Source organism: Eleutherodactylus coqui, chromosome 4 (genome assembly GCF_035609145.1).
Source record: "Eleutherodactylus coqui strain aEleCoq1 chromosome 4, aEleCoq1.hap1, whole genome shotgun sequence".
Taxonomy (NCBI): Eukaryota; Metazoa; Chordata; class Amphibia; order Anura; family Eleutherodactylidae; genus Eleutherodactylus; species Eleutherodactylus coqui.
Genome location: NC_089840.1, coordinates 126389746 through 126412817, shown reverse-complemented (window position 1 = coordinate 126412817; position 23072 = coordinate 126389746). Strand labels below are relative to the sequence as shown.

At 41.7% G+C, this 23072-nt stretch overlaps 1 protein-coding gene across 2 annotated transcripts in view; it reads left to right on the top strand.

Moving 5' to 3' along the window:
- The window catches only part of PTPN22 (protein tyrosine phosphatase non-receptor type 22), a 118846-nt gene that overhangs the window by 59445 nt on the left and 36329 nt on the right, over positions 1-23072 (top strand). For both annotated transcript variants that reach the window (XM_066600070.1, XM_066600069.1), the window contains exons 2-9: positions 8577-8685; positions 10836-10912; positions 13251-13346; positions 16012-16050; positions 19286-19357; positions 19443-19502; positions 21786-21928; positions 22904-22970. In XM_066600070.1, coding sequence (XP_066456167.1) covers positions 8577-8685; positions 10836-10912; positions 13251-13346; positions 16012-16050; positions 19286-19357; positions 19443-19502; positions 21786-21928; positions 22904-22970 — 663 coding nt within the window. The remainder of the gene's footprint in view (positions 1-8576; positions 8686-10835; positions 10913-13250; positions 13347-16011; positions 16051-19285; positions 19358-19442; positions 19503-21785; positions 21929-22903; positions 22971-23072) is intronic.

Sequence of the window (23072 nt, the reverse complement as noted above, 5' to 3'; positions counted from 1 at the left end):
TACTTGTGTCTGCTTATGTGATAGGGTGGCCTCTAGGTCCCCTTAGGCTGGAGGGCCCAGTAGCAACTGCTACCTCTGCACTCTCTATACCTACACCCCTGGATTGTGTTACACAGACAACAACCACCTTACACACAGACAAACTAATACACTAGAAGAGATAACTGAATATGTCAGATACAGTATCTGATGTGTACTGCCTGCTCAGTATAATTTCGTTAAAATCAGTGCTGCAAACCATTAACAGAATCCATGCTGCAACAAACAGTGCCAGTACTCAGTTGATGGAATTGCATGATACAGCTAGCAATCCGATCAACCTACAATGCTACAAGTAGAAATATAAACAAAAAAACAAATCAGCTCACTGCCATTTATACAGGAAGGTACATAGGCTTCAAATCCAGGATTTAATGCAAGGAGAAGTGAATGCCAAGCCGATTCCCAGGTAAGGATGTGCTGTAACATATGCCAGAAGACTCCAGCACCAAAGGTAAAATCAAAACTTCGTGTTTTATTAGTGAACAGGTTTCAAAAACTCACGATATGCAGACCATGAATTTTTAAAACCTGTTCACTAATGAAGCATGAAGTTTTTCTTTTACCTTTGGTGCTGGAGTCTATCCTTGTTACTACAATGCTACAAGGCTTGTTATCAGACTCACTGCCATTTGTAAAGGAGTCAATTCTGATAATAACATATGTAACACAATAGTAAGGAGCTTCAAATAAGAGACTCACTTTTATTGGATTGTGGGACCTCTGTGTTGGAGCACTACTCTAAACGTAGAATCAGCAATAAGGCTACCGGGATCGGAATTCTCTCATGTGTCCAAATTAATAAACGATGATCATCGGAGAAAGAACAAGAGACATCAACTGTGTGAACTCACCACTGTGCTCTTTTTGTAAAGCCAAGCCCAGTGTTAACTTTATTTATTGTGCAAAACAGAGCAAAGGAAAGTTTAGAGTTCAATCACAGTGGACCAACACCTTAGGTTAAGGTGCTTATATACAAGAATATCAAACAATTAATTGATCCATGCAAACAGACAGTTGTTCACTTATGAATGACTGCCTGTTTACTGTAAATGGGAGGTGGATGGGCTTGCCTGATCCCCAGGCCGGTCCGACTCCATTCACTAGCGATAATCATTCCTGTGTAAAAGCACAAGAATAATTATCATTGGGACCACTTGTTGGGCATTTTATGTCTGACATGTCATCCCGTGTAAGAGCACCATTACACCTTGAGGGCTCAGTCACACGGGCGCCGATCCACCCGTGTTTCTGCACGATTAGACGGCCGCACCGCGTGCGGACCACTCTCTGCATGACGGTCTCCATTGCCAGCCATGTATTTTTTCTTCTGGCCGGTGCGGAGGGTCATCCGCACCTGCGGTGCAGCGGTCTTATCGTGCAGAAACATGGGCGGATCGGCGCCCCTGTGACTAAGCCCTATTGCTGTAAAAAGTTGCAAATTATTATAACACTGATGAATGAATAAAGTTAAGTGTTGCTTACGATATCTTAGTTATAGAATGCGGATACAATAACTCTATATGAATAAGAAGTGTAACACAGAAATCCCCTAATACTTTCACAGTTTCCTCCTAGCATTCAGTGACATATTAATTTATGGCTCTACCTAGTACACAGAGTTTACGTAGAAAGGGAAAGCCTTACACACAAACCATATCTTGTATTTGTTTTCCTACTGAGCAAATGTTTGCTGATGTGTGGGATGATGCGGTAGATGAAAAAACCCCAAAACTCCAGGACTTGCAATAGCTTAAAAGCTGTGTGTAACAGCTGTGGTGAGACACCCATTGTTATCATTTTCACCCTCCAATGATGAAATATAGCACTCACAATGAACCTCTGATCACACTTTATATTATATATTAGTTTGATGAGTACTTTTACTGCATCGTTGCATGGGGTGTGTGTGTATATATATATATATATATATATATATATATATATATATATATATATATATATATATATATGACATTGGGGGATTAGTCACTTCTCCACTCAAGATGCTTGGCATCACTCCCAGGAACACACTATTACAGGGGTCCCCAACTCCAGTCCTCAGGGACCACCAACAGGTCATGTTTTCAGGATATCCTATGGTAAGAACACCTGTGGCAATGTCTGAGGCACTGATGATAATTACATCACCTGTGCAACACTGACGAAATCCTGAAAACATGACCTGTTGGCGGTCCCTAAGGACTGGAATTGGGGAACACTGCACTATTACACCCGGAATTTCTTTACAGTCTGGCACCTGCCAGTTCTATTAATCTCAGCAGCAGTTCACAGTATTTCTTATTGTACATTACACCGGTACACAAAATAACACCTTGCCGTCTGGCCACTTACTAAACATCAACTTTGGCCCACTCTATTTGGCCTAATGCCATAAATCATCATATTAGCTAAATTTAGTCCACTAGCCACTCATGGAAATCAATACATAGGCATCACTCCTCTTTCTAAAAGGCTGCTCCTCCGCCTAGCTAAACAGCAAAATGTGAGTATCATGCCCACTCCTCTTAAGTCTGTTATGTGCCTCCTGAATAACAAGGATGGGCACCCTTTCTCTGCTGAAACATCATTAGAGAGCCCTCTAGTGGCCATATCTGTTACTATTTTACCACAGCTGACGCGCACACACACACCCCATATATATAAGTATCTGGCCTATAGTCACATACAGTATCTAATGTGTACTGCCTGCCCCAGTGTATATATCAATCACTTTCCCCTCATAGCGATATCCTGCTTTGTTTTGTCGGTATCTGCTCTAGCTTTTGGCACTAAATATTTGGCTCCCATGCAAGAATAAGAATATAAGCCAGATACTTATGGTCGAGGGGTCACTAGAAGAATTTCTATCATTATCTTACTGTAACTTTGAGCTTTCTCCTACAGCAGGTGGTATATGACTACAAGACTTTGTAGGGCAGCTATATACATCTTGTCTCATCAGCTCCATAATGTCCTTTAGTTCTGCTGGGCTCTGTAGTTTACCTAAGTTGTATAGCTTTGCTAGGCTGTGTACACTTTTGCTCCTTTGCTGATGTTGGGGGATAGCTGGTTATGGTTACTGAAGGCTTTATAGCTAATAAAGAGTCAGAAAATGACCTATTGCTGAAATCATGTTTTTTATCTTAAAAATATTTTTTATAACATTTTTGGTGGTGGATGTTACAGATTTCAATGTTTTTATAACTTGTAGTAATAATAGCCACAATGTCTCCCTGTAGTAATAATAGCCACAATGTCCCTCTGTAGTAATAATAACCACGATGTCCCCCCATAGTAGTAATAGCCAAAATGTCCCCCTGTAGCAATTACAGTCAAAATGTCCCCCTGTAGTAATAATAGCCACAATGTCCCCCTGTAGTAATAATAGCTACAATGTCCCTCTGTAGTAATAATAGCCACAATGTCTCCCTGTAGTAATAATAGCTACAATGTCCCCCTGTAGTAATAATAGCTACAATGTCCCCCTGTAGTAATAATAGCCACAATGTCTCCCTGTAGTAATAAAAGCCACAATGTCCCTCTGTAGTAATAATAGCCACAATGTCCCCCTGTAGTAATAATAGCTACAATATCCCCCTGTAGTAATAATAGCTACAATGTCCCCCTGTAGTAATAATAGCCACAATGTCTCCCTGTAGTAATAAAAGCCACAATGTCCCTCTGTAGTAATAATAGCCACGATGTCCCCCCATAGTAGTAATATCAAAAATGTCCCCCTGTAGCAATAACGGTCAAAATGTCCCCCTGTAGTAATAATAGCCACAATGTCCCCCTGTAGTAATAATAGCTACAATGTCCCCCTGTAGTAATAATAGCCACAATGTCTCCCTGTAGTAATAATAGCCACAATGTCCCCCTGTAGTAATAATAGCCAAAATGTCCCCCTGTAGCAATAACAGTCAAAATGTCCCCCTGTAGTAATAATAGCCATAATGTCCCCCTGTAGTAATAATAGCCACAATGTCCCTCTGTAGTAATAATAGCCACAGTGTCCCCCTATAGTAATAATAGCCACAATGTCCCTCTGTAGTAATAATAGCCACAATGTCCCTCTGTAGTAATAATAGCCACAATGTCACCTGTAGTAATAATAGCTACAATGTCCCCCTATAGTAATAATAGCCACAATGTCCCTCTGTAGTAATAATAGCCACAATGTCCCTCTCTAGTAATAATAGCCACAATGTCCTCCTGTAGTAGTAATAGCCACAATGTCCCTCTGTAGTAATAATAGCCACAATGTCCCCCTGTAGTAATAATAGCTACAATGTCCCCCTGTAGTAGTAATAGCCACAATGTCACCTTGTAGTAATAATAGCCACAATGTCCCCCTGTAGTAGTAATAGCCACAATGTCCCTCTGTAATAGTAATAGTCACAAGTTCCTCCTGTAGTAGTAATAGCCACAATGTCCCTCTGTAGTAATAATAGCCACGATGTCCCCCCACAGTAGTAATAGCCAAAATGTCCCCCTGTAGCAATAACAGTCAAAATGTCCCCCTGTAGTAATAATAGCCAAAATGTCCCCCTGTAGTAATAATAGCCACAATGTCCCCCTGTAGTAATAATAGCCACAATGTCCCTCTGTAGTAATAATAGCCACAATGTCCCCCTGTAGTAATAATAGCCACAATGTCCCCCTGTAGTAATAATAGCCACAATGTCTCCCTGTAGTAATAATAGCCACAATGTCCCTCTGTAGTAATAATAGCCACAATGTCCCTCTCTAGTAATAATAGCCACAATGTCCTCCTGTAGTAGTAATAGCCACAATGTCCCTCTGTATGTAATAATAGCCACAATGTCCCCCTGTAGTAATAATAGCTACAATGTCACCCTGTAGTAGTAATAGCCACAATGTCCCCCTGTAGTAATAATAGCTACAATGTCCCTCTGTAGTAGTAATAGCCACAATGTCCCCCTGTAGTAATAATAGCTACAATGTCCCTCTGTAGTAGTAATAGACACAATGTCCCCCTGTAGTAATAATAGCCACAATGTCCCTTTGTAGTAATAATAGCCACAATGTCATCCTGTAGTAATAATAGCCACAATGTCCCCTGTAGTAGTAATAGCCACAATGTCCCCCTGTAGTAATAATAGCTTCAATGTCCCTCTGTAGTAGTAATAGACACAATGTCCCCTTGTAGTAATAATAGCCACAATGTCCCCCTGTAGTAGTAATAGCCACAATGTCCCTCTGTAGTAGTAATAGTCACAATGTCCTCCTGTAGTAGTAATAGCCACAATGTCCCCTTGTAGTAATAATAGCCACAATGTTCCACTGTAGTAATAATAGCCACAATATCCCTTTGTAGTAGTAATAGCCACAATGCCGCTCTGTAGTAATAATAGCCACAATGTCCTCTTGTAGTAGTAATAGCCACAATGTCCCTCTGTAGTAGTAATAGCCACAATGTCCCTCTGTAGTAGTAATAGCCACAATGTTCCCCTGTAGTAATAATAGCCACAATGTCCCCCTGTAGTAATAATAGCCACAATGTCCCCCTGTAGTAGTAATAGCCACAATGTCCCTCTGTAGTAGTAATAGCCACAATGTCCTCCTGTAGTAGTAATAGCCACAATGTCCCCCTGTAGTAATAATAGCCACAATGTCCCCCTGTAGTAGTAATAGCCACAATGTCCCTCTGTAGTAGTAATAGCCACAATGTCCTCCTGTAGTAGTAATAGCCACAATGTCCCCCTGTAGTAATAATAGCCACAATGTCCCTCTGTAGTAGTAATAGCCACAATGTACCCCTGTAGTAATAATAGCCACAATGTCCCTCTGTAGTAATAATAGCCACAATGCCCCCTTGTAGTAATAATAGCCACAATGTCCCTCTCTAGTAATAATAGCCACAATGTCCCCCTGTAGTAATAATATCCAAAATATCCCCTTGTAGTAGTAATACTGTGTTTCTCCCGAAAATAAGACACTGTCATATTAATTTCTGCCCCAAAAGAGGCACAGTGTCTTATTTTCTTTGGGGGTTGGGGTGGGCTTATGCTCACCTGCTGATCTCCGGCAGCGATTCGGCAGGCTGCAGTGTCCTCGGCATTCACACAGAACTCTCCTTCTGGTGACAGGGCTTTGAATACCCCGCCTCCAGCAAGTGAGTGATTTGATTGGCACACGAGCACCGTGGCTCAGTCAATCAGAGCTGACACTCGATGAGCCAATGTTATTTACTGTATGGCTGTGAATTGTCTTTGATTGGCTAGCGCTCAATCCAATCACAGCACTCACTTGCTAGAGGCGGGTATTCAAAGCCATCACCAGAAGGAGAGTTCTGTGTCAGTGCAGAGGATACGGCAGCCTGCCGCAGCCAAGGGCACCAGCGCAAGAGACTCAGATGCCACTGGCTAGTTGAGTATTGATGTTTTTTACATTTTTTTCAATTTGCTAGGGCTTATTTTGGCGGAGGGCTTGTATTTCAACCCCCCTCCCCCTTTCCTGAAAATAGGGGTAGGGCTTATTATCAGGTAGGGTTTATTTTTGGGGAAACGCGGTAGCCACAATTTCCCCCTGCAGTAGTAATAGGGATAATGTCATTCTGTAGTTTTAATAGCCACAATGTCCCCCATAATAAACAAGAAAAAGTCACTCACCTCCCCTGCGGTTCCACGTCACATCCCATCCACCGCTGGGCCTCAACTGCCTGACATCCTGTGGAATCGCACAGGTGATGCTATGATATAATCACACCTCCTGCATCACACAGAAGGCCAGGGACGCAGATACAATTAACTTCCCATTCTGCCATAGAGGAGCAGTGGGCTGCACTGGCCATAGCTAAATTGCCAGCACAGGAAAAAAGGGGCACCACCTGAGGCAGAGTACTCAACTTGCTTCATAGATGCGGTGCCACTGCATAGATATACAAACAGGTTCCACAACTAAAACTGGCATCACTTCTCTTTCCAATGAGAGTGAGAAAAGCATTAAATGGAACATTTAAGTCTAGTTAAAGGTGATGGATTTGAGGATTTCTTGTTGAAAGGGGGAATTAAAGTGAACACTATTGGTTTGATACACCTTTAAGCTTATACATTGTGAATGCGATCACAGTGGAAGGCAGATAGATTAAATATACTGTAGATCTGATGGCATTTACACTTAATGATATGGTCTGGTTTACACCATCCATGAGGTGAGCACATTGCCTCAGGCGGCACAGTATCCTAACTGAAGCAGTGGGACATTGTGTCAAGTGATCTTATGAGCTGAACATGTACATGATGCAACCAATATAAGGATATATTGAGGAATGAATCAGCACAGAATACTTGGCATAAAAATGATATTGTGTTTAAAAAAATGCACAATTCACTTTAAATGCGTTGTGCCAAGAAAAAAAAACCCTATCCCTATATTCCCTATCAACACAATACGAGATAACTTTTTGATTGGTGGAGGTCCAACTGCTGGGACCCCACTGATCCAGAGAATGTGGGCCACGAAAGTCCCTGCATGAATCGGAGTGGCAGAGATTGCTGAGCACTTGGATTCGGCAATCTCTATCGCTTCCGTTGAAATGGCTAGAGTGGCTGTGCAAATGCGTGACTGCTGCTCCATTCCTGCACGGACTTCTGGGACTCCCATTCTCAGGATTGTTGGGGCTCTCATCAGTTGGACCTCCATTAAATAGAAAGTTATCCTGTGGAAAGAGAATAACTTTCTATCTTGGCACAACCCGTTTAAGGCCAGTCTCACATGACCAGATTTGAATTGCAGATTACACGATTGGCATCTACGCGGATGATCCACTGTGAAACACAGGCAGGTACGCACATTCGCAGGTACAAATTGCATATGCCATGAGCGGACGAAAGCATGCTGTATTTTACCGCAGAATCCATGCAGACGGGCTCCATTGATATCAATGAAGGCATGCATTCGACAGACCACACGCAATTAACTGGTACTCGCGTTATCGCTAAGTGACGGCGCTGGAAACCAAACAAACGAAAAAAAACCTGTACTACACATCACCACCTGCGAGCCTCCACCGTCATACGCAGGGTCACCGGCTGGGCTCACAGCTGGAACCCGCTGCAGGCCTCCCGTATGCGAAATCTGATCAATTCTTGTTTACTATAGGCTATTTATAAACTATAAAATAAAATATACTGTGTTTTAGGGTCAGTTCAGGGTTTCCGTCTATTTGCTCCATGTTTGGCGAGAGAATGAAATAAACTGAAAAAAAAATGGATCCGCCTGCAGCGTTATATTTTCGTTAAAAAACGCAAACCTGACGGAATGGAAGCAAACTGAAGCCTTTCCATTTGCTTTCTGTTTTGTTTTCTGTTTTGTTTTTTTTTTTTTTTAAACCTCATTGAAATTACTGGGGAAAAAATCAAATCCGTTTTTTTCAGTTACATTTCAGTTTCTCTCCTCCAAAAAAAGAGTCAGGAGATGGAAGCCCTGAACTGACCCTAACCCAAATGTGAGAGGAGCCTTATAAATCATAGTAAATCATCTAAAATAATCCTTCTGTCTTTTAACAATAGAATCTGAAGCGACAATCTGCAAAGTATAAGACGGATAACAACTACACTACGAGGACAGCAGAGAGACCCGAGAACTTTAAGAAGAATCGATACAAAGACATCTTTCCTTGTAAGTTATACATCACAAGTGGGAGCTTTTAGATAGTACTTTTGTGTAGAAATCCTATCAAACCTCCCGATTATAAATATGAGGGCGACTTTACTGGACATCATTAATCAAGAGGTTTGATCCATTTTGTGTTGTGATAAGACTTTGCTGTGTTCCAAATTTTTGAGGACTTTTTTGCTTTTGACCTGAAGAAGACTAATAAGCCCCAAATAGCTGTAGGCAAGCTGGAATACTCTATTATGCCACACAGGTAAAACAGCAGCTGTTTCTACGTCAAATTATTACAGCTTTTAATGGTGTTTTTTGCCATGTGGTTTTTGCAGGTGGCGAATATGCTTTCAAAGCGTTTCACTTCTTTTTTGACTACATGACACACCCCTGGCACATGGAAATAAGGCTTCAAGGTCTATCTGTGTTAGGGCACAAACACATGAGCACATGCACTAATACGCTCGCCGCTACGGGGCATATCAGTGCACGAACCAGGGTTTGTTTTGACTATTCAAACTTTGCACTATAGCGTCAAAGTTTGAAAAAAACTATGTGCGAGAAAGATAGAGCAAGTCCTGTCTTTTCTCACACATAGTATTAATACGGGAGAATCCCCATATTGGAAATGAAACCATTAAAATTTCAGTGGTTTCTTTTCGTTTTGCAATATAGGACAAAGTCATGGTTGCCTGAAGAAGCCTTTAGCGATATGGATGGAATTTGTGCGTCTTAAAAACACGTTGACTTCAATGTGTTTATTCACATGAGAAATTTTTTGCTTGCAACAATGCAGCGAGATCGAGTCCGGATTTACCGTATTTGCGCTGCATTTTTGTGCATCGGGCATTTGCGTATCTGCATGCGTAACAACATTTTTTACAGCATTTTGTGTGCATGCAAGATGCGCACTGATGCTCTCAGCCATTGAAATGGCCAATTAGTTCATTGAATTCAAGATGTGTTGTTCCCTATGGAAATGCACAGGTACATAGAGCGTGCTGAGTTCTTTTTTGCTTGATGGAATTGCGCTTGCTAAATACGCCCACATGAATGAACCCATTGAAATCAATGGGTTCTACTATCTATGTATTGCACGCACAAATTTGCGCCAATACATACGCAAGTACGTCGGTGTGAATGCACCATTATACTTCAGATTTCTAGATGTTTAGTTGATCACCAAGGACATGATAGAACAAAGAGCAGGCTCCTCCTCTCCCCTAGTGGTGGCCGTAGCCAGATATTTCATGATTAAGGATGCTTTCACATCTGCGGCAGGGGTTCAGGGAGAAGGAAAGGGGAGTCCCCTGGCTGAACAGGTTGGCCTTATGACAGAACAAAAAGCGCCAAATGGACTCCATTGACTATAATGTGGTCTATTCGAATTCTGCTCAGCTGCCCAGCATTTTACCAGGAACAAAAAGTGTAATTGAAGCATGCAGCGCTATTTCTTTCGGTATTTTCTGCCGAATCTGCAATGGAACCTTCAGCCGGATGTTCCAGTGCAGATATAAAGCCGCCTTAGCTAAACATGGAGGATTGCGGAATTTCTCCCATTATTTTCAATGGTGAAACCTCGCATCGCACCGCTTGCACCTAGCATGTGGTGTGATGCTGCCGCCGGCCCCATTGAGAACAATGGGAAATGCGAGGGTATGCCCAAAGATAGGACGTGCTGTGATTTGTTTCCTGCATCGCATCATGGTGGGATGCGGGTAAAAAAATCGTTCATGCATATGACCCCATTCAAACGAATAGGGTTCCTATTTGTGCGTCCCACAACGCCCAATCGCTCGTGATTTTGCCGGCCATGTAAAAACAGACTAAGTACTTAAAATCTTAGCATGAGGAACTGTGAGAAGTATTTATCAGAGATACCCAGTTTAGTTTAACGTGTATTTTTGTACTCTTATTGTAGAACATGTCTACATATAGATGCAAGCATGTTAAGGGTGGGTGGAAAAACAGAGAGGACTATTATGGGTGAGCAGACAATAAATGGGTGGAATGGAAACTTTTCAGTGGGTTTGTGGTAAAATGCAAGATGTGTTATAGAATGAGCATGACAATCATACAAATGTGTTGTGGTGCGCTGCACGATCCGCTGAGCAGGGAAGGTTTTCAGTGTTAATTAAACTTTTCTTTTCTCCATCTTGCAGTTGACCATAGCCGTGTGGAATTATCTCTGATCACCTCGGACGAAGACACTGATTTCATCAATGCCAGTTTCATTAAGGTAAATAATACTGTTGTCTGAAAAGAAAAAAAATTAAGCAACTATTTAAAAGTAAGTTAACAACAAACAAGTGAATTCACGGTTGTGAATTTTTGTTGAATTACGTAAAACACATGGGTTCCCATCACATAGAGTGAAATGCAAACCAGAAACCGGCTCCTCTGCAATCACACACTTTTTGTTCCTCGATGTCTATCTGGATTTTTCAATTAAGAGAAAGAGTTTTTATCCTACGCCGGACCTACTCCCTTTTCATGGTGTAGGTCATATGGTGGTTTTACTTCTGCCCTTGCTATGGTTTGCAAGTGCTATCAAGACTGTCACATCCAACTGCCACTTCCTCTATTGATGCTGCTGTCTTTTGGCTGCCTCACTTTCTGCATTGTGCCGCCCCCCAGTGTGTATGGGTGGAATGAGGTAAAGCATCCAATTGTCCGGTAGACAAGAGCCCTGTATCTGCAATTCTCAAAGAAAGGTCGCAATGCTGGGTATATGTACCGCACTGCACTCTGCAGACTAATAAATCATGAAGGAAACTGCTGCTTTGGTAAAGGACCTTCCACATTGGACGGAATAGACCGCAACAGCCCTGTGGAATATGCTTCACCAAAATCCACACTGCTAACTGCATGCATAAGAGTGGCCTAACTGTGCAAATTGTGATGCTGAATTATGGGTAGAATTTGGCATTTTCAATTCTGTATCAAAATCTGCATGTTAGCAGAGCGGATTTTGGGGCTGAATATTCCATTTTGTGTGGAAGGCCCCTTCAGAGTATTCTAGAAAGAGTGTGGCAGAGTAGGAACAGTCAGCAACCATATTCAAGGAGCTGCTGAGATGCGCAGGCAGTTAGTTGGCAGCGTAGTTGAGACTAAGCAGTAAACTGGACTTTAAGGTTGGCTGCACACGGGTGTAAGCACATATATGCTCGCTAATGTGTAACGTATATGCACTACGCAGGGCACACAATCGTGTGTTATAGCGCTCTTATTGGTACTTTTTACTGTATTTTTCGGACTGCCTGGACCGCTCACATCAGTTGCGCATTCTACAGTGCTTGCCAGCATTTTTTAACGTGAGCACATCAGTATTTGAACCTCTGGTTGGAGGTTCCAACGCAAATCAGGCACAAAATACCGGAAGAAAAGGCGCTGCATGCAACACTTTTTCTTGTGGTAAGATACCGGGCAGCTGAGCAGAAACCGAACAGACCCCATTATAGTCAAGGGGGTCTGTTCAGTGCTGTTCAGTTCCATCAACAGACGAACACATGCGCAAATATGCTCACAGCTATAAGCGTATTTGCGCATGATCATGTCAAAATTCTTCTTTTTTTAAGAGTTGAAACTCCGCGCTATTGCACACGCAAAAACAAACAGAAAGATAGGGCAAGGCCTATCTTTTCTCGCCCGTAAGAATTGTGCAAGAGAAACGCGCTTGTGAGATCCAGCTAGCTGCGCTACTTGTACCATTTGAAAAATGGAAATGAAACAGAATAGAATTAAATGGAAATAAATAGAAATATTTCAGTTTTTAATGAAAACCCATTAAAATCCATGGGGAGTAACATGGAAACGTTGAATTCAGTTTTTGTTTCCATTTCTCTGCCCCTCAAACGGAACTGAGAAACGGAAATGCTTAACTTAGCCCAATGCAGTGTGGAAGAGCGGTGATCTGCATCTCTGTGTCATACACTGTCTTCTATGACCCTGTACTAAGGCCGGCTTCACACGAGCATAAGCGCAATTGTGAACGCCTTTTTTGTGCTTTGAACAAGGCTTTTTGCATGTTTATCAGCGTATCTTAATGTGCTTAATTTGTGCAGCCACCATTGACTTCTATGGGGACTTTTGGTGCACAAATACATAGAACGATAGACCATGCTCTATCTTTTTTTGTGCAGCTCAAAAGCGCGCACCAAAATACGAAAATGTGAATGAACCCATTGACATCAATAAGTTCTATTTTTGCATTTTGCAAATACACAAACAAAAACGTCCGTGTGAAGTCGGCCTAAGTACTTAGATTGCTCCAATGGAGGGCTGAACAAGGAAGCAGGCAACCCTTTCTCCCAATAGGTGGAGGTTACAGCTCTGGGTCTACGAAATATGTTGATATGCCATAAATAGGAATACCTACTTGGCCCTTGGAAGTAGTACAATCTGACAATGTGGCCCTCAGACCCTCTGGTGTAAAGGAACGTTCAGGGTTGGTAATGTTAGATGTAAAAGCGGTCAGTTCTGTCCTGTGACTCGGATTGTTTGTATCACTTGAGTAAAGACTGGACTATCCAAATGTTGGAATCTTTCCCCATAATATGCCTGCCATTTCATTACAGGGTGTTTACGGGCCCAGGGCATATATTGCCACACAAGGTCCCCTGCCGACTACTGTTATAGACTTCTGGAGAATGATTTGGGAATACAATATTGGGGTAAGAAAATTGCTTTAAATAAAAATATTGTATAACCTGTGTTTGCTATTGTGAGTGATAATGCATTATCATAGTGATCACAGCTTTTATGGTTCAAGTCCCCTACAGGTACATAAAAAACATAAAAAAACCAATTGCCGCACTTTTCCCTGTTACCACATACATATCTGGTATCATCATAACCATAACCATCTGTACACTAAATTGAACACGATATGTATTCTGCACGGCAAAAACCTTAAAAAGACCCCTAAATAATGGAGGCAAAATGCTTACTTTATTCATTTTGCTTCCCCAAAAATGCAAGCGATAAAAAGGCATCTGTGCTCCCAAAATGGTACCAATAAAAACTATAGCTAGTCAAACAAAAAACAAGCCCTCACAGAGCTCCGTCCACGAAAAATATATGTTATGGCACTTTGAATGCAATGATGTAAAAAACACATTTCCAAAAAAGAAGGGTTTTTATTCTGCAAAAGTGGAAAAACCTAGAAAAATAACAATAACTTTTAGTATCATTGTAATCGTACCAGCCCGCAGGAAAAATATATCATGTCATTTAGGCTGTATGATTAACGTTGCAAAAAAAGCAATGGCAGGATTGATGTCTTTCTCCCTGCCCTCCCAAAAAATTATAAAGGTTTTATAATACAGTACATGTACTCAAAAATGGTACCAATAAAGACTACAGTTTACCTCGCAAAAACAAACCCTCATATGGCCATGTTGATAGAAAAATTTAAAAGTTATGGATTTTGAAAAGTGAAGATAAAAATCCCCCAAAAATTGTTGGCCATGTCCTTAAGCGTTTAGGCAGGGCTGAAGGACCTGTGGAATGTCTTCAAAGACTTGTGCTGTTAACTGGGCATCAAAACTGTGGAAACCATATTACAAACCTTGACAGACAATGATTATATATCACCTATGTGCTTATATGTAAGTTAATCCGGCAGTTGCAGTACTAAAAGTACTAAAAGAACATTGCAAGAACCCGCCCCTTTCTCGCCGTGGACACACTAAAAACACTCACAGTTATCATCCACTCTCGCCTCCATTATTGCAACTCACTGCTGATCGGCCTCCCCTGCGCCAGATTCTTCCCTTTCCAATCCATCCTGAATGCAACAGCGAGGCTCATCTTCCTGTCCAGATGCTACATGGACGCCACTGCACTGGCTACCCATCAAATACAGAATTTAATTTAAACTCACTACCCTAGAGATGAGCGAGCATACTCGCTAAGGGCAATTAATCGAGCGAGCATTGTCCTTAGCAAGTACCTGCCTGCTCGGAAGAAAAGATTCGGGTGCCGGCGGGGGGCAGGGAGCGGCGGGGGAGAGCGTGGGGGAATGGAGGAGAGATCTCTCTCTCTCCCCCCCCCTCCGCTCCCCCCTGCTCACTCCCGCAACTCACCGCTCACCCGCGCCAGCACCCGAATCTTTTCTTCCGAGCGGGCAGGTACTCACTAAGGACAATACTCGCTCGAGTAATTGCCCTTAGCGAGTATACTGCGACGCCCTACATTACATCCCTCATCTCAAACCACCACCCAGTCTGCGCCCTCAGCTAATGAAATCAGATTAAGTGGCCCTTTAATTTAAACCTCTCATTCCCGCCTCCAAGACTTCTCCAGAGCAGCCCCAGTCCTCTGGAACGCGCTACCCAAAAATATCCGGGTAATCACTGTCACACTAAAATTCTGCCTGAGCTTGTCTATGTGTATAGCACTCCTCACTCTCAATCTTGCAATACCTTGCACATCTCCAGTCCCTTTACCTTCTGTATCACCCCATTATTTGTAGTATGTAAGCTCTTTGGAGAAGGACCCTCACCCCTAATGTCTCCATAAATCGATTACTTCGTGTAACAGTGGTTTTGTATCTGTTCTCCCCTGTTTTGTAACCGCTGAAGAATATGTTGGCGTTATATAAATAAACATTATTATTATCTTCCCATTCTTTACATTATGATGTATAGCCATTATCAGTGAGGCCCTCTGGGTTCCCCACTGTTCCCCAAAAAAGGGAGCTGTCTTGCAACTCCCTGCATGGCAGGAGGACCATCATGTAGGGAAAATGGGAAAGAGCTGCTGATTATGCAGCCATTTGGTCCTGAGTATTAGGAGTCCATGCAGTTAGACCCCACCGATCATGTAGAGATGTCATATCCGAGCAACGTCTTATCACTTCTAGCGAAGGGGGAAACTTTTTACGTTGTTCTGCTCTACAATTAAATAAACAATATTTGATCAAATTCCGTTTGCTACGTTTATCTTGTCACGAGAACATATTCATAGGGGTTTTCCAATTTCAGACACTAAATGTTATTTTAGAATCTTCCAATATACTGTACTTTCTGTATCCATTCCTCATCATTTCCAGTTATTCTGCTTGCAGAATAAAAACATCCATTGTTTTCTTCTAATGGATAAACATCTGTTATGGTCATATGATGGATCACAGAACTGTATGAACCGAGCAGCAGAAGAGATACAGTATATATTCCCTGATGGTAGACAATGGAGCTTCCCACTGAATGATCAAGCAGAGAACTTTAAAAATCATGTGGAATTGATACAGAAAGTTTACCAGAAAATGTCAGAATTTTTTATTATTTGACCAAGACAATTACCCCTTAAATATTTAACAAATATTTTGTTTTCCAGGTTGTTGTCATGGCCTGCATGGAGTTTGAAATGGGGAAGGTAAATTTAAGAGCCAATTGACTAGTTTTTTTGTTTCTCACAGAGTTAGACTTTAGAGAGATTGTCACCATCTTTTTGGACCCCTCTCTGAGGGTAGTACGAGGCGGTGACAGTCACAGTGATTGCAGTGATATGTCTGCTGTCTGTATCTATGCAGTAGTTTTAGAGACTTCATCTTCCTCGGATTGAAAATTGACCGAAATGGAGAATCAGGACCTGAAATAAAGAAACAGATTGCACTAGGTCACAGCGCAATATTAAGTACGGATAAGATCTGGAAAAACACAGACATAAGCATGGCAACGAAACACCGGATAGTCAACGCAATCCTCTTCCCAATCACTACAGACGGCTGCGAAGGTTGGACACTGAAGGAAACGGATTAGAGGAAGATTGATGCCTTTGAACTTTGGTACTGGAGGAGACTCCTATGAATTCCTTGGACCACCAGGATCACAAACAAAACAGCCCAAGGCCGCATCACACCAAAGTTTTCATTGGAGGGCAGATAACAAAACAGAGGCTCTCATACTTCAATCACATGATGCGAGATAATTCATTAGAAACATCGATAATGCTTGGAGTGGTTGGTGGCAAAAAAAGACCTGGCTGCCAAAGAACGCGCTGGTTAATACTATCAATGCCAACACCAACATGTTAATGATTGAACTGAAAGAAGTCGTACAAAGCAGAACCATGTGGAGAGGGCCGATCCATAAAGTGTCCGAGAGTTGGCCCGACTAAACAGATAAAGATAGATAGTTATCGAGAAATATTATTAATAGCAGCCAGCAAGCTAGCCACAGCCACCCTCCGGCTAATGATTGCCAGCTTTCTCTCTATGCACAGTAATATGCAGACAGCAGTCAATGAGTGGCTGGAGGGGTGGGTGGGTGTGGCTGGCTTGCAGCTCATGAATATCCCTGACTACCTTAAGTAGTCCTCTATGCATTTGCTGCTACTGATATATAGGCAAGTTCCTTTAAAACTACTGCACAGATGCGCACAGCAGACACATCACTGTAATCAGTGCGACTGTCACTACCTTGTGCCGCCCTCAGAGAGGGGTGCAAGAACAACATTTAGGAGATGTTACATCAAGACATTGTACATAGGGTAATACATAATTATTTCCTTAATGGTGGGATTATCCACTAATGGGTCATTTATGGTGGGATATTTCAGCATTATATAAAACATTGTATAGGATTTCCATAAATATTACACCAGAAATGGTCCTTCTATCCATGCTCCCAGGGTCCATATCTTGTGCTCAGAACGGTCTCTTGGGACATAACATCATGGTAATGCAAGGCAAATTATCCCTAGACTTCAGAAACTGAATACGCCTCCTTTGCTGGAACTGTGGGTTGAGTCCTTGAACTCATTAAGGCACATGGAAGAACACAGATCTCTGGACGATATCACTAATTTGCATTCCACATGAGACGTATGGCTAGATTTTAGGGACTCACCAGCCTTTCTTGTATGGCGATCTACTGGTATTTGACCATCTTAGACTACTAAAGGAAAAAAAAACATCCCCCTGTAGTGACAATAGTCACTGGTAGACCTGATCCTGGTTTGCTATGACCCTGCAGCTCTGCCATGCACTTCTGCTTCCTCTATTTTCTGCACAAGGTTGGCTGTCCATGGGCGGTATGATATACTGCCACAGGATTTCTGTTGCAAAACCTGCCGCAGGGGAGCATTATCTTACCGCGATTTTCTGCAATGAGCCTATCATTATGATAGTTTCACCTCAGAAAATCATAACATACCACAATTTTTATACAAAAAATCAATACGATTTTCCACTCGTATACATAGGGCTGCGCTTTCCATAGTTATCCTATGGAAAGTGTTATTGTGTTACACCCACAATCTGATGGGGGTATGAAGGGTGTCCATGTAGTCGGACATAAATTGAGGTGTTAGAGTGAAGGAATCCATATTGGGGAGATTGAGCAGATGCTAAAATCCAGGATAAATCTACACAAACACACAATAAAGAAGAAGCTGGATACATTCTTAGGAAAACATTTTTCTGGATCAGACCACACAGTACGACAGATTTAAAAGTCAAAATACTGAAAAATTATTTTAAGAATGATAGGGAAAGGAAAATCTGGGATTTCAAACTGATAAGTATGTTGTCAGTGACACAAGGACACATTCTAACATTGGGATGACCCACTGCATGGGCACTTCACAACCATCAAGCTGACTCCGAATCTGTGGACTTCTAAGTCCTCACTTCTATGTATGTATTACCCCATGTACAATGGCTCTTGATGTAATATCCTTCTAATGTTGGACTTTTCCTCTTTACATCATTCATTTATCAATTGCCTGATGAAGGAGCTTCTGAGTTCCAAAGGTTTGCATAATTTTTCTGGTTAGCCAATAAAGGTAATGCTGCTGTCACATCTGTAGCGGGGTATCATTTTCCTGCTCTGTTCAGGGAGCAGAAAAGGGGAATCCCTTGGCTGAATGGGTCCGTCTTATGATAGAACCAAACATCGCCAAATGGACCCTACTGACTATAATGGGGTCCTTTTGGTTTCTGCTCAGCTGCCCGGCATTTTACCATAGAAAAAAAGCTGCATGCAGCACTTTTTCTTCAGTATTTTGTGTCTGATCTGCGACGTAAACGCTGAATGGAGGTTCCAGTGCAGATGTGAAAGTGCTCTTGTGCTGCCTGCCTACAGCAGAGCCGGATTCCACATACGGGAGCTCTGACCCCGCGTACCTGGCTTCTTTCTTCATTATCTGTACTGCGGATGGTCTGGACGGCGAGCTGTCGGATATGCACACTACAGATTTTTTTTCAAATGTTTATTTTTCCTGCACCATCGCTAGGCGATGACGTAAGTCCCTGCAACCTATTTGTAATGTCAATTGCGGAAGGGCCGTGGGCCGCACGGCTTCCTTTGATCTCAATGGAAGCCATCCTTGCGGAATCTGCACTAAAATGGAACATGCTGCGATTTTTCTTCCGCGAGTGGAAATTGCAATTGATTTCCACTTTTCCATAGCATGTTACGAGCAGTATTTGTTGCGGATCTTCGGTGCAGACGCCCGCCGTAGAATCTGCAATGCAAATCCATTCGTGAGCAGCCGGCCTTACACTTCTATAATACTTACCTTTTTTTTACACAAAAATATTGATCAACTCATTTTAAATATAAAGAAAGAAAAACAAAATGATTAAAAAGTTCTCCTCTATTACTAGAAAAAGTGTGAACGTTACTGGGCAGAAGTAGTGTGTGAAGTGCTGCAGTGTGGACCGTTCTCTATTACGTGTGTAAGTATCATGATGACTATCTTGGCCATTAGCAAAAGCCACATTCTGTAAGTTACCCATCTTATTGTCCTTCCTTGTTCCTTAGACTAAGGATGAGAAGAAGACAGACTATGTTATCAGGGTGTTGGCAGTAGCCTACGGGAATGTAAGCATCTTATGATTTGTTTTGCATTTTAGTACTAGCCTGGATACATTGTATTATATATGTTTTCATCGCATTGACATTTGTAAATAATTCACTATCATACTAATGTAATCACAGCTTAGATATGTCACTGACATTTAATTTAGCCGTGAAATGGAAAGCAATAATTATTTCTGCACTATTTAGTCATGGCGCAATAAGAGGTTTGGACTGACCCACCAGAGTACCCTACTGTAGGCCGTGACACTAATGTAATTGTGACCTTCTAAGGGTGGATTCCTGTGTAGTGTGAATATCCACGGCAAACAAATCCGCACCACAATCTGCCACAAAATGTGTCGAGGCCCATTTAGACACAACGATTATCGCTCAAAGGATGTCTTTTGAGCGATAATCATTGCGTCATTTACAGCGCAAGATGATCACTCAAACGTTGAGCGATCACCTTGCGCTCCGAGCGGAGGATGCAGATGACAAGCTTGGCTGTTTGTCTTCTGTATCCAGCTGTTCCCCGCTCGGAGTGCCCGGCTGTTATACAGCCGAGTGCTGTGAGCAGAGGATGCAGAAGACGAGCTGGGTGTCCCCTCTTGTTTTCTGCATCCACCTGTTCCTTGCTCCAAGCGCCCGGCTGTTATACAGCACGCTGAAAGACAACAATGAGCGACAGTTTAACGAAAACTGCATGATGTCAGTGCAGTTACACACAACGATTATCGCTCAAAAGACGGCTTTTGAGCGAATATCGAGCGATAATCAATGTGGTTTAAAAAAAACCAAAAAAAACAGAAAGGCTTCCATTTGCTTCCTTTCTGTTAGGTTTCCATTTTTTTGGGATAGAAAAATACCACAGTCTGCAATGTTATTTTCTGTCCAAAAGAATGTAAACCTGATGGAATAGAAGTAAACAGAAGCCTTTCCATTTTTTTCTGAAACCCACTGAAATCAATAGGAAAAAAGAGAGCATTTTTTTACCGTTTTATTTCAGTTTCTCTTCTCCAAAAATAGAGCAGAGAGATGAAAACCCTGAACTGACCCTAACGCAGGTGTGAAAGCGGGCTCAACTGTGTAATACAATTTGTTAGAGCAATCTGTGCAAACAAAGTTTAAATGAGAATCCCAGCACTCAACTTTTTAAAAACATTGAGGCTAGCTTGATAGAAAAATGTGATAGTTATGACTCTCGAAATGTGGAGATGAAAAAAGGAAAAAAATGTCTGCATCCTTAGGACCCAAAATTGCCCTGTACTTAAGGAGTTTAACTTTATTGAGGATAGGCTTGCCTTGTATATATCACGTGAGATACCTCTCTCTATACTTGCATCGTATCTATCACTTGAGATACCCCTCTCTATACTTGCATTGTATCCATTAGTTGATATACTATTCTCCATACTTGAGTCGTATCTATCAGTTGAGATACCACTCTCTATACTTGTGTCGTAGCTATCACTTGATATACCACTCTCTACACTTGCATCGTATATATATCACTTGAGATACCGCTCTCTATACTTGTGTCATATCCATCTCTTGATATATCGCTCTCTATACTTGTGTTGTATCTATCACTTGAGATACCGCTCTCCATACCTGCAGCGTATATGTCACTTGAGATACCGCTCTCTATGCTTGCATCATATATATCACTTGAGATACTGCTCTATATACTTGTGTCGTATCTATCACTTGAGATACCGCTCCCTATAATTACGTTGTATCTAGCTCCTTCTCTCACATGTGGGGAATGGCTCTGTCTCAACCTGTCCTGCCTTTCAGCCTTCCTTTAGATCTTCCTTTCTTTTATAATCTTCTTTCTCTATCCTCAATCTAATCTTTTCTTGTTCTTACCCACACCTTTCCTTTTCACAGCACTATTACCTAATCTATCTCTAACTCACTAAACTTGCTTCTCTCTTCTTCTTTTTCATCTCATTAATAACTGAACTCTCTAGAATCCAGGTGGAGTTGATTATAGATTCTAGGTCTTCCCTGGCAGTAGACAGGGACATAGTCTATCCTCTAATTAGGAGTTGCTGGTCCTCCATTCGCCAAGTCCATTCTAAAGCAAATATACATTAAAGTGACATACATACATTTACATGAACTATATACATTCTTTATGTAGTGACAAGTCAGGGTCGCTACATTTACAATGCAATTAAAATGGACATGTTCTGTAGAGACAGATAGTGGACCTTCAGAATAACCTCCTCTGGTGGGCTCTGATCACATGCTGGTCAACTACGTCTACCATAACAATGCCTCATTACGTCTCTGATACAGGAAATACGAATAGTTCATCAGATTCATTACACAAACTGGCCGGATCATGATGTCCCCTCTTCTGTGAAGCACATTTTACAAATGATACAAGACATTCGTCTTCTCCAGAGAGATGACAGTCCACCAATATGTGTCCACTGCAGGTAAGGGATGTGTGATTTCATTTCTACATGGATTTGTTCCCTCATGAGGGTTCAGTCCTGTTGACTAGTTGGATTGTGTGGAGATTAATTAGTGATACATATAAAGTCACTCATTGGCATTAGTAAAGATATAGAGTTGATATATAAAAGTATTGTACCTTTACATGGGACAGCTGTCTCAACGACTACCGCTCCTACACAGGACAAGAGCCATTCAATGAATGTGGAATGTGTTGGGTATCTCTTTGGGCTGCCCTCATCCATTCACTGCAAGCAGGTAGTCGTTCAAAGATGAATGGCTGCCTGTTTATACGGGCCGATATTCGCTTGGTTATTAGGTGAGATAAAAACCAAGCAACTCCGACAAGTGAGCAATTTCTCACTCAGTGCCCTGTCGGTGGTCCCGTGTCGTTGTTCTTTAATGGCTTATACAAGAGTTAGAGATTTGATGGGCTGATTTATAGGTTAAAGAGATCCATCAGGATCAGTTAGGATCCATTTCACAACAAATAATAACGGATCTGTCCTATCCATCATAGCACCTATAAAAGCAGAAGTAATCACACCAGTGTGAACAGAGCCAGAGATAGTGAACTTTAATTCAGGCTAATGCTGTTAACCTTGCAATACTCTGTAGTGATCAATCTGTTCATATTTTGGTCATTACGTGAAGGCGTTTGTTTTTTAATACTTCCTCTCTAATATAGTATAACACTTGGAAACTACGCATATTTCCACTACCATTGACTAGGTAATGGAGATGAGCTATTTGAAGACTTGCTGTAGTCTGCAGCTAGCCACAAACCCTTCCAGAATGTATATGACCAGATAAACTGATAATTATTGGGGCTGCAATGCCATCTGTGTTCACATTACTGTAACTGCAGACTGAAGTGCTAATCACTCTGTGCTATACATCTCATTAAACGGTAATTCAAAAACATCATTTCTGTTCATTTGTTATGTTAAATCTAGTGCTGGCTGCGGGCGGACGGGCGTCATTTGTGCAATAGATTACGTATGGAGACTTCTGAAAGATCAGGTAAGATGCTATGAATTGTTGATGGACAGACAGATAGATATGAGATAGATATGAGATAGATAGATGCTAAGTGAATGAACAAAAGAGAAATCTACATCAATT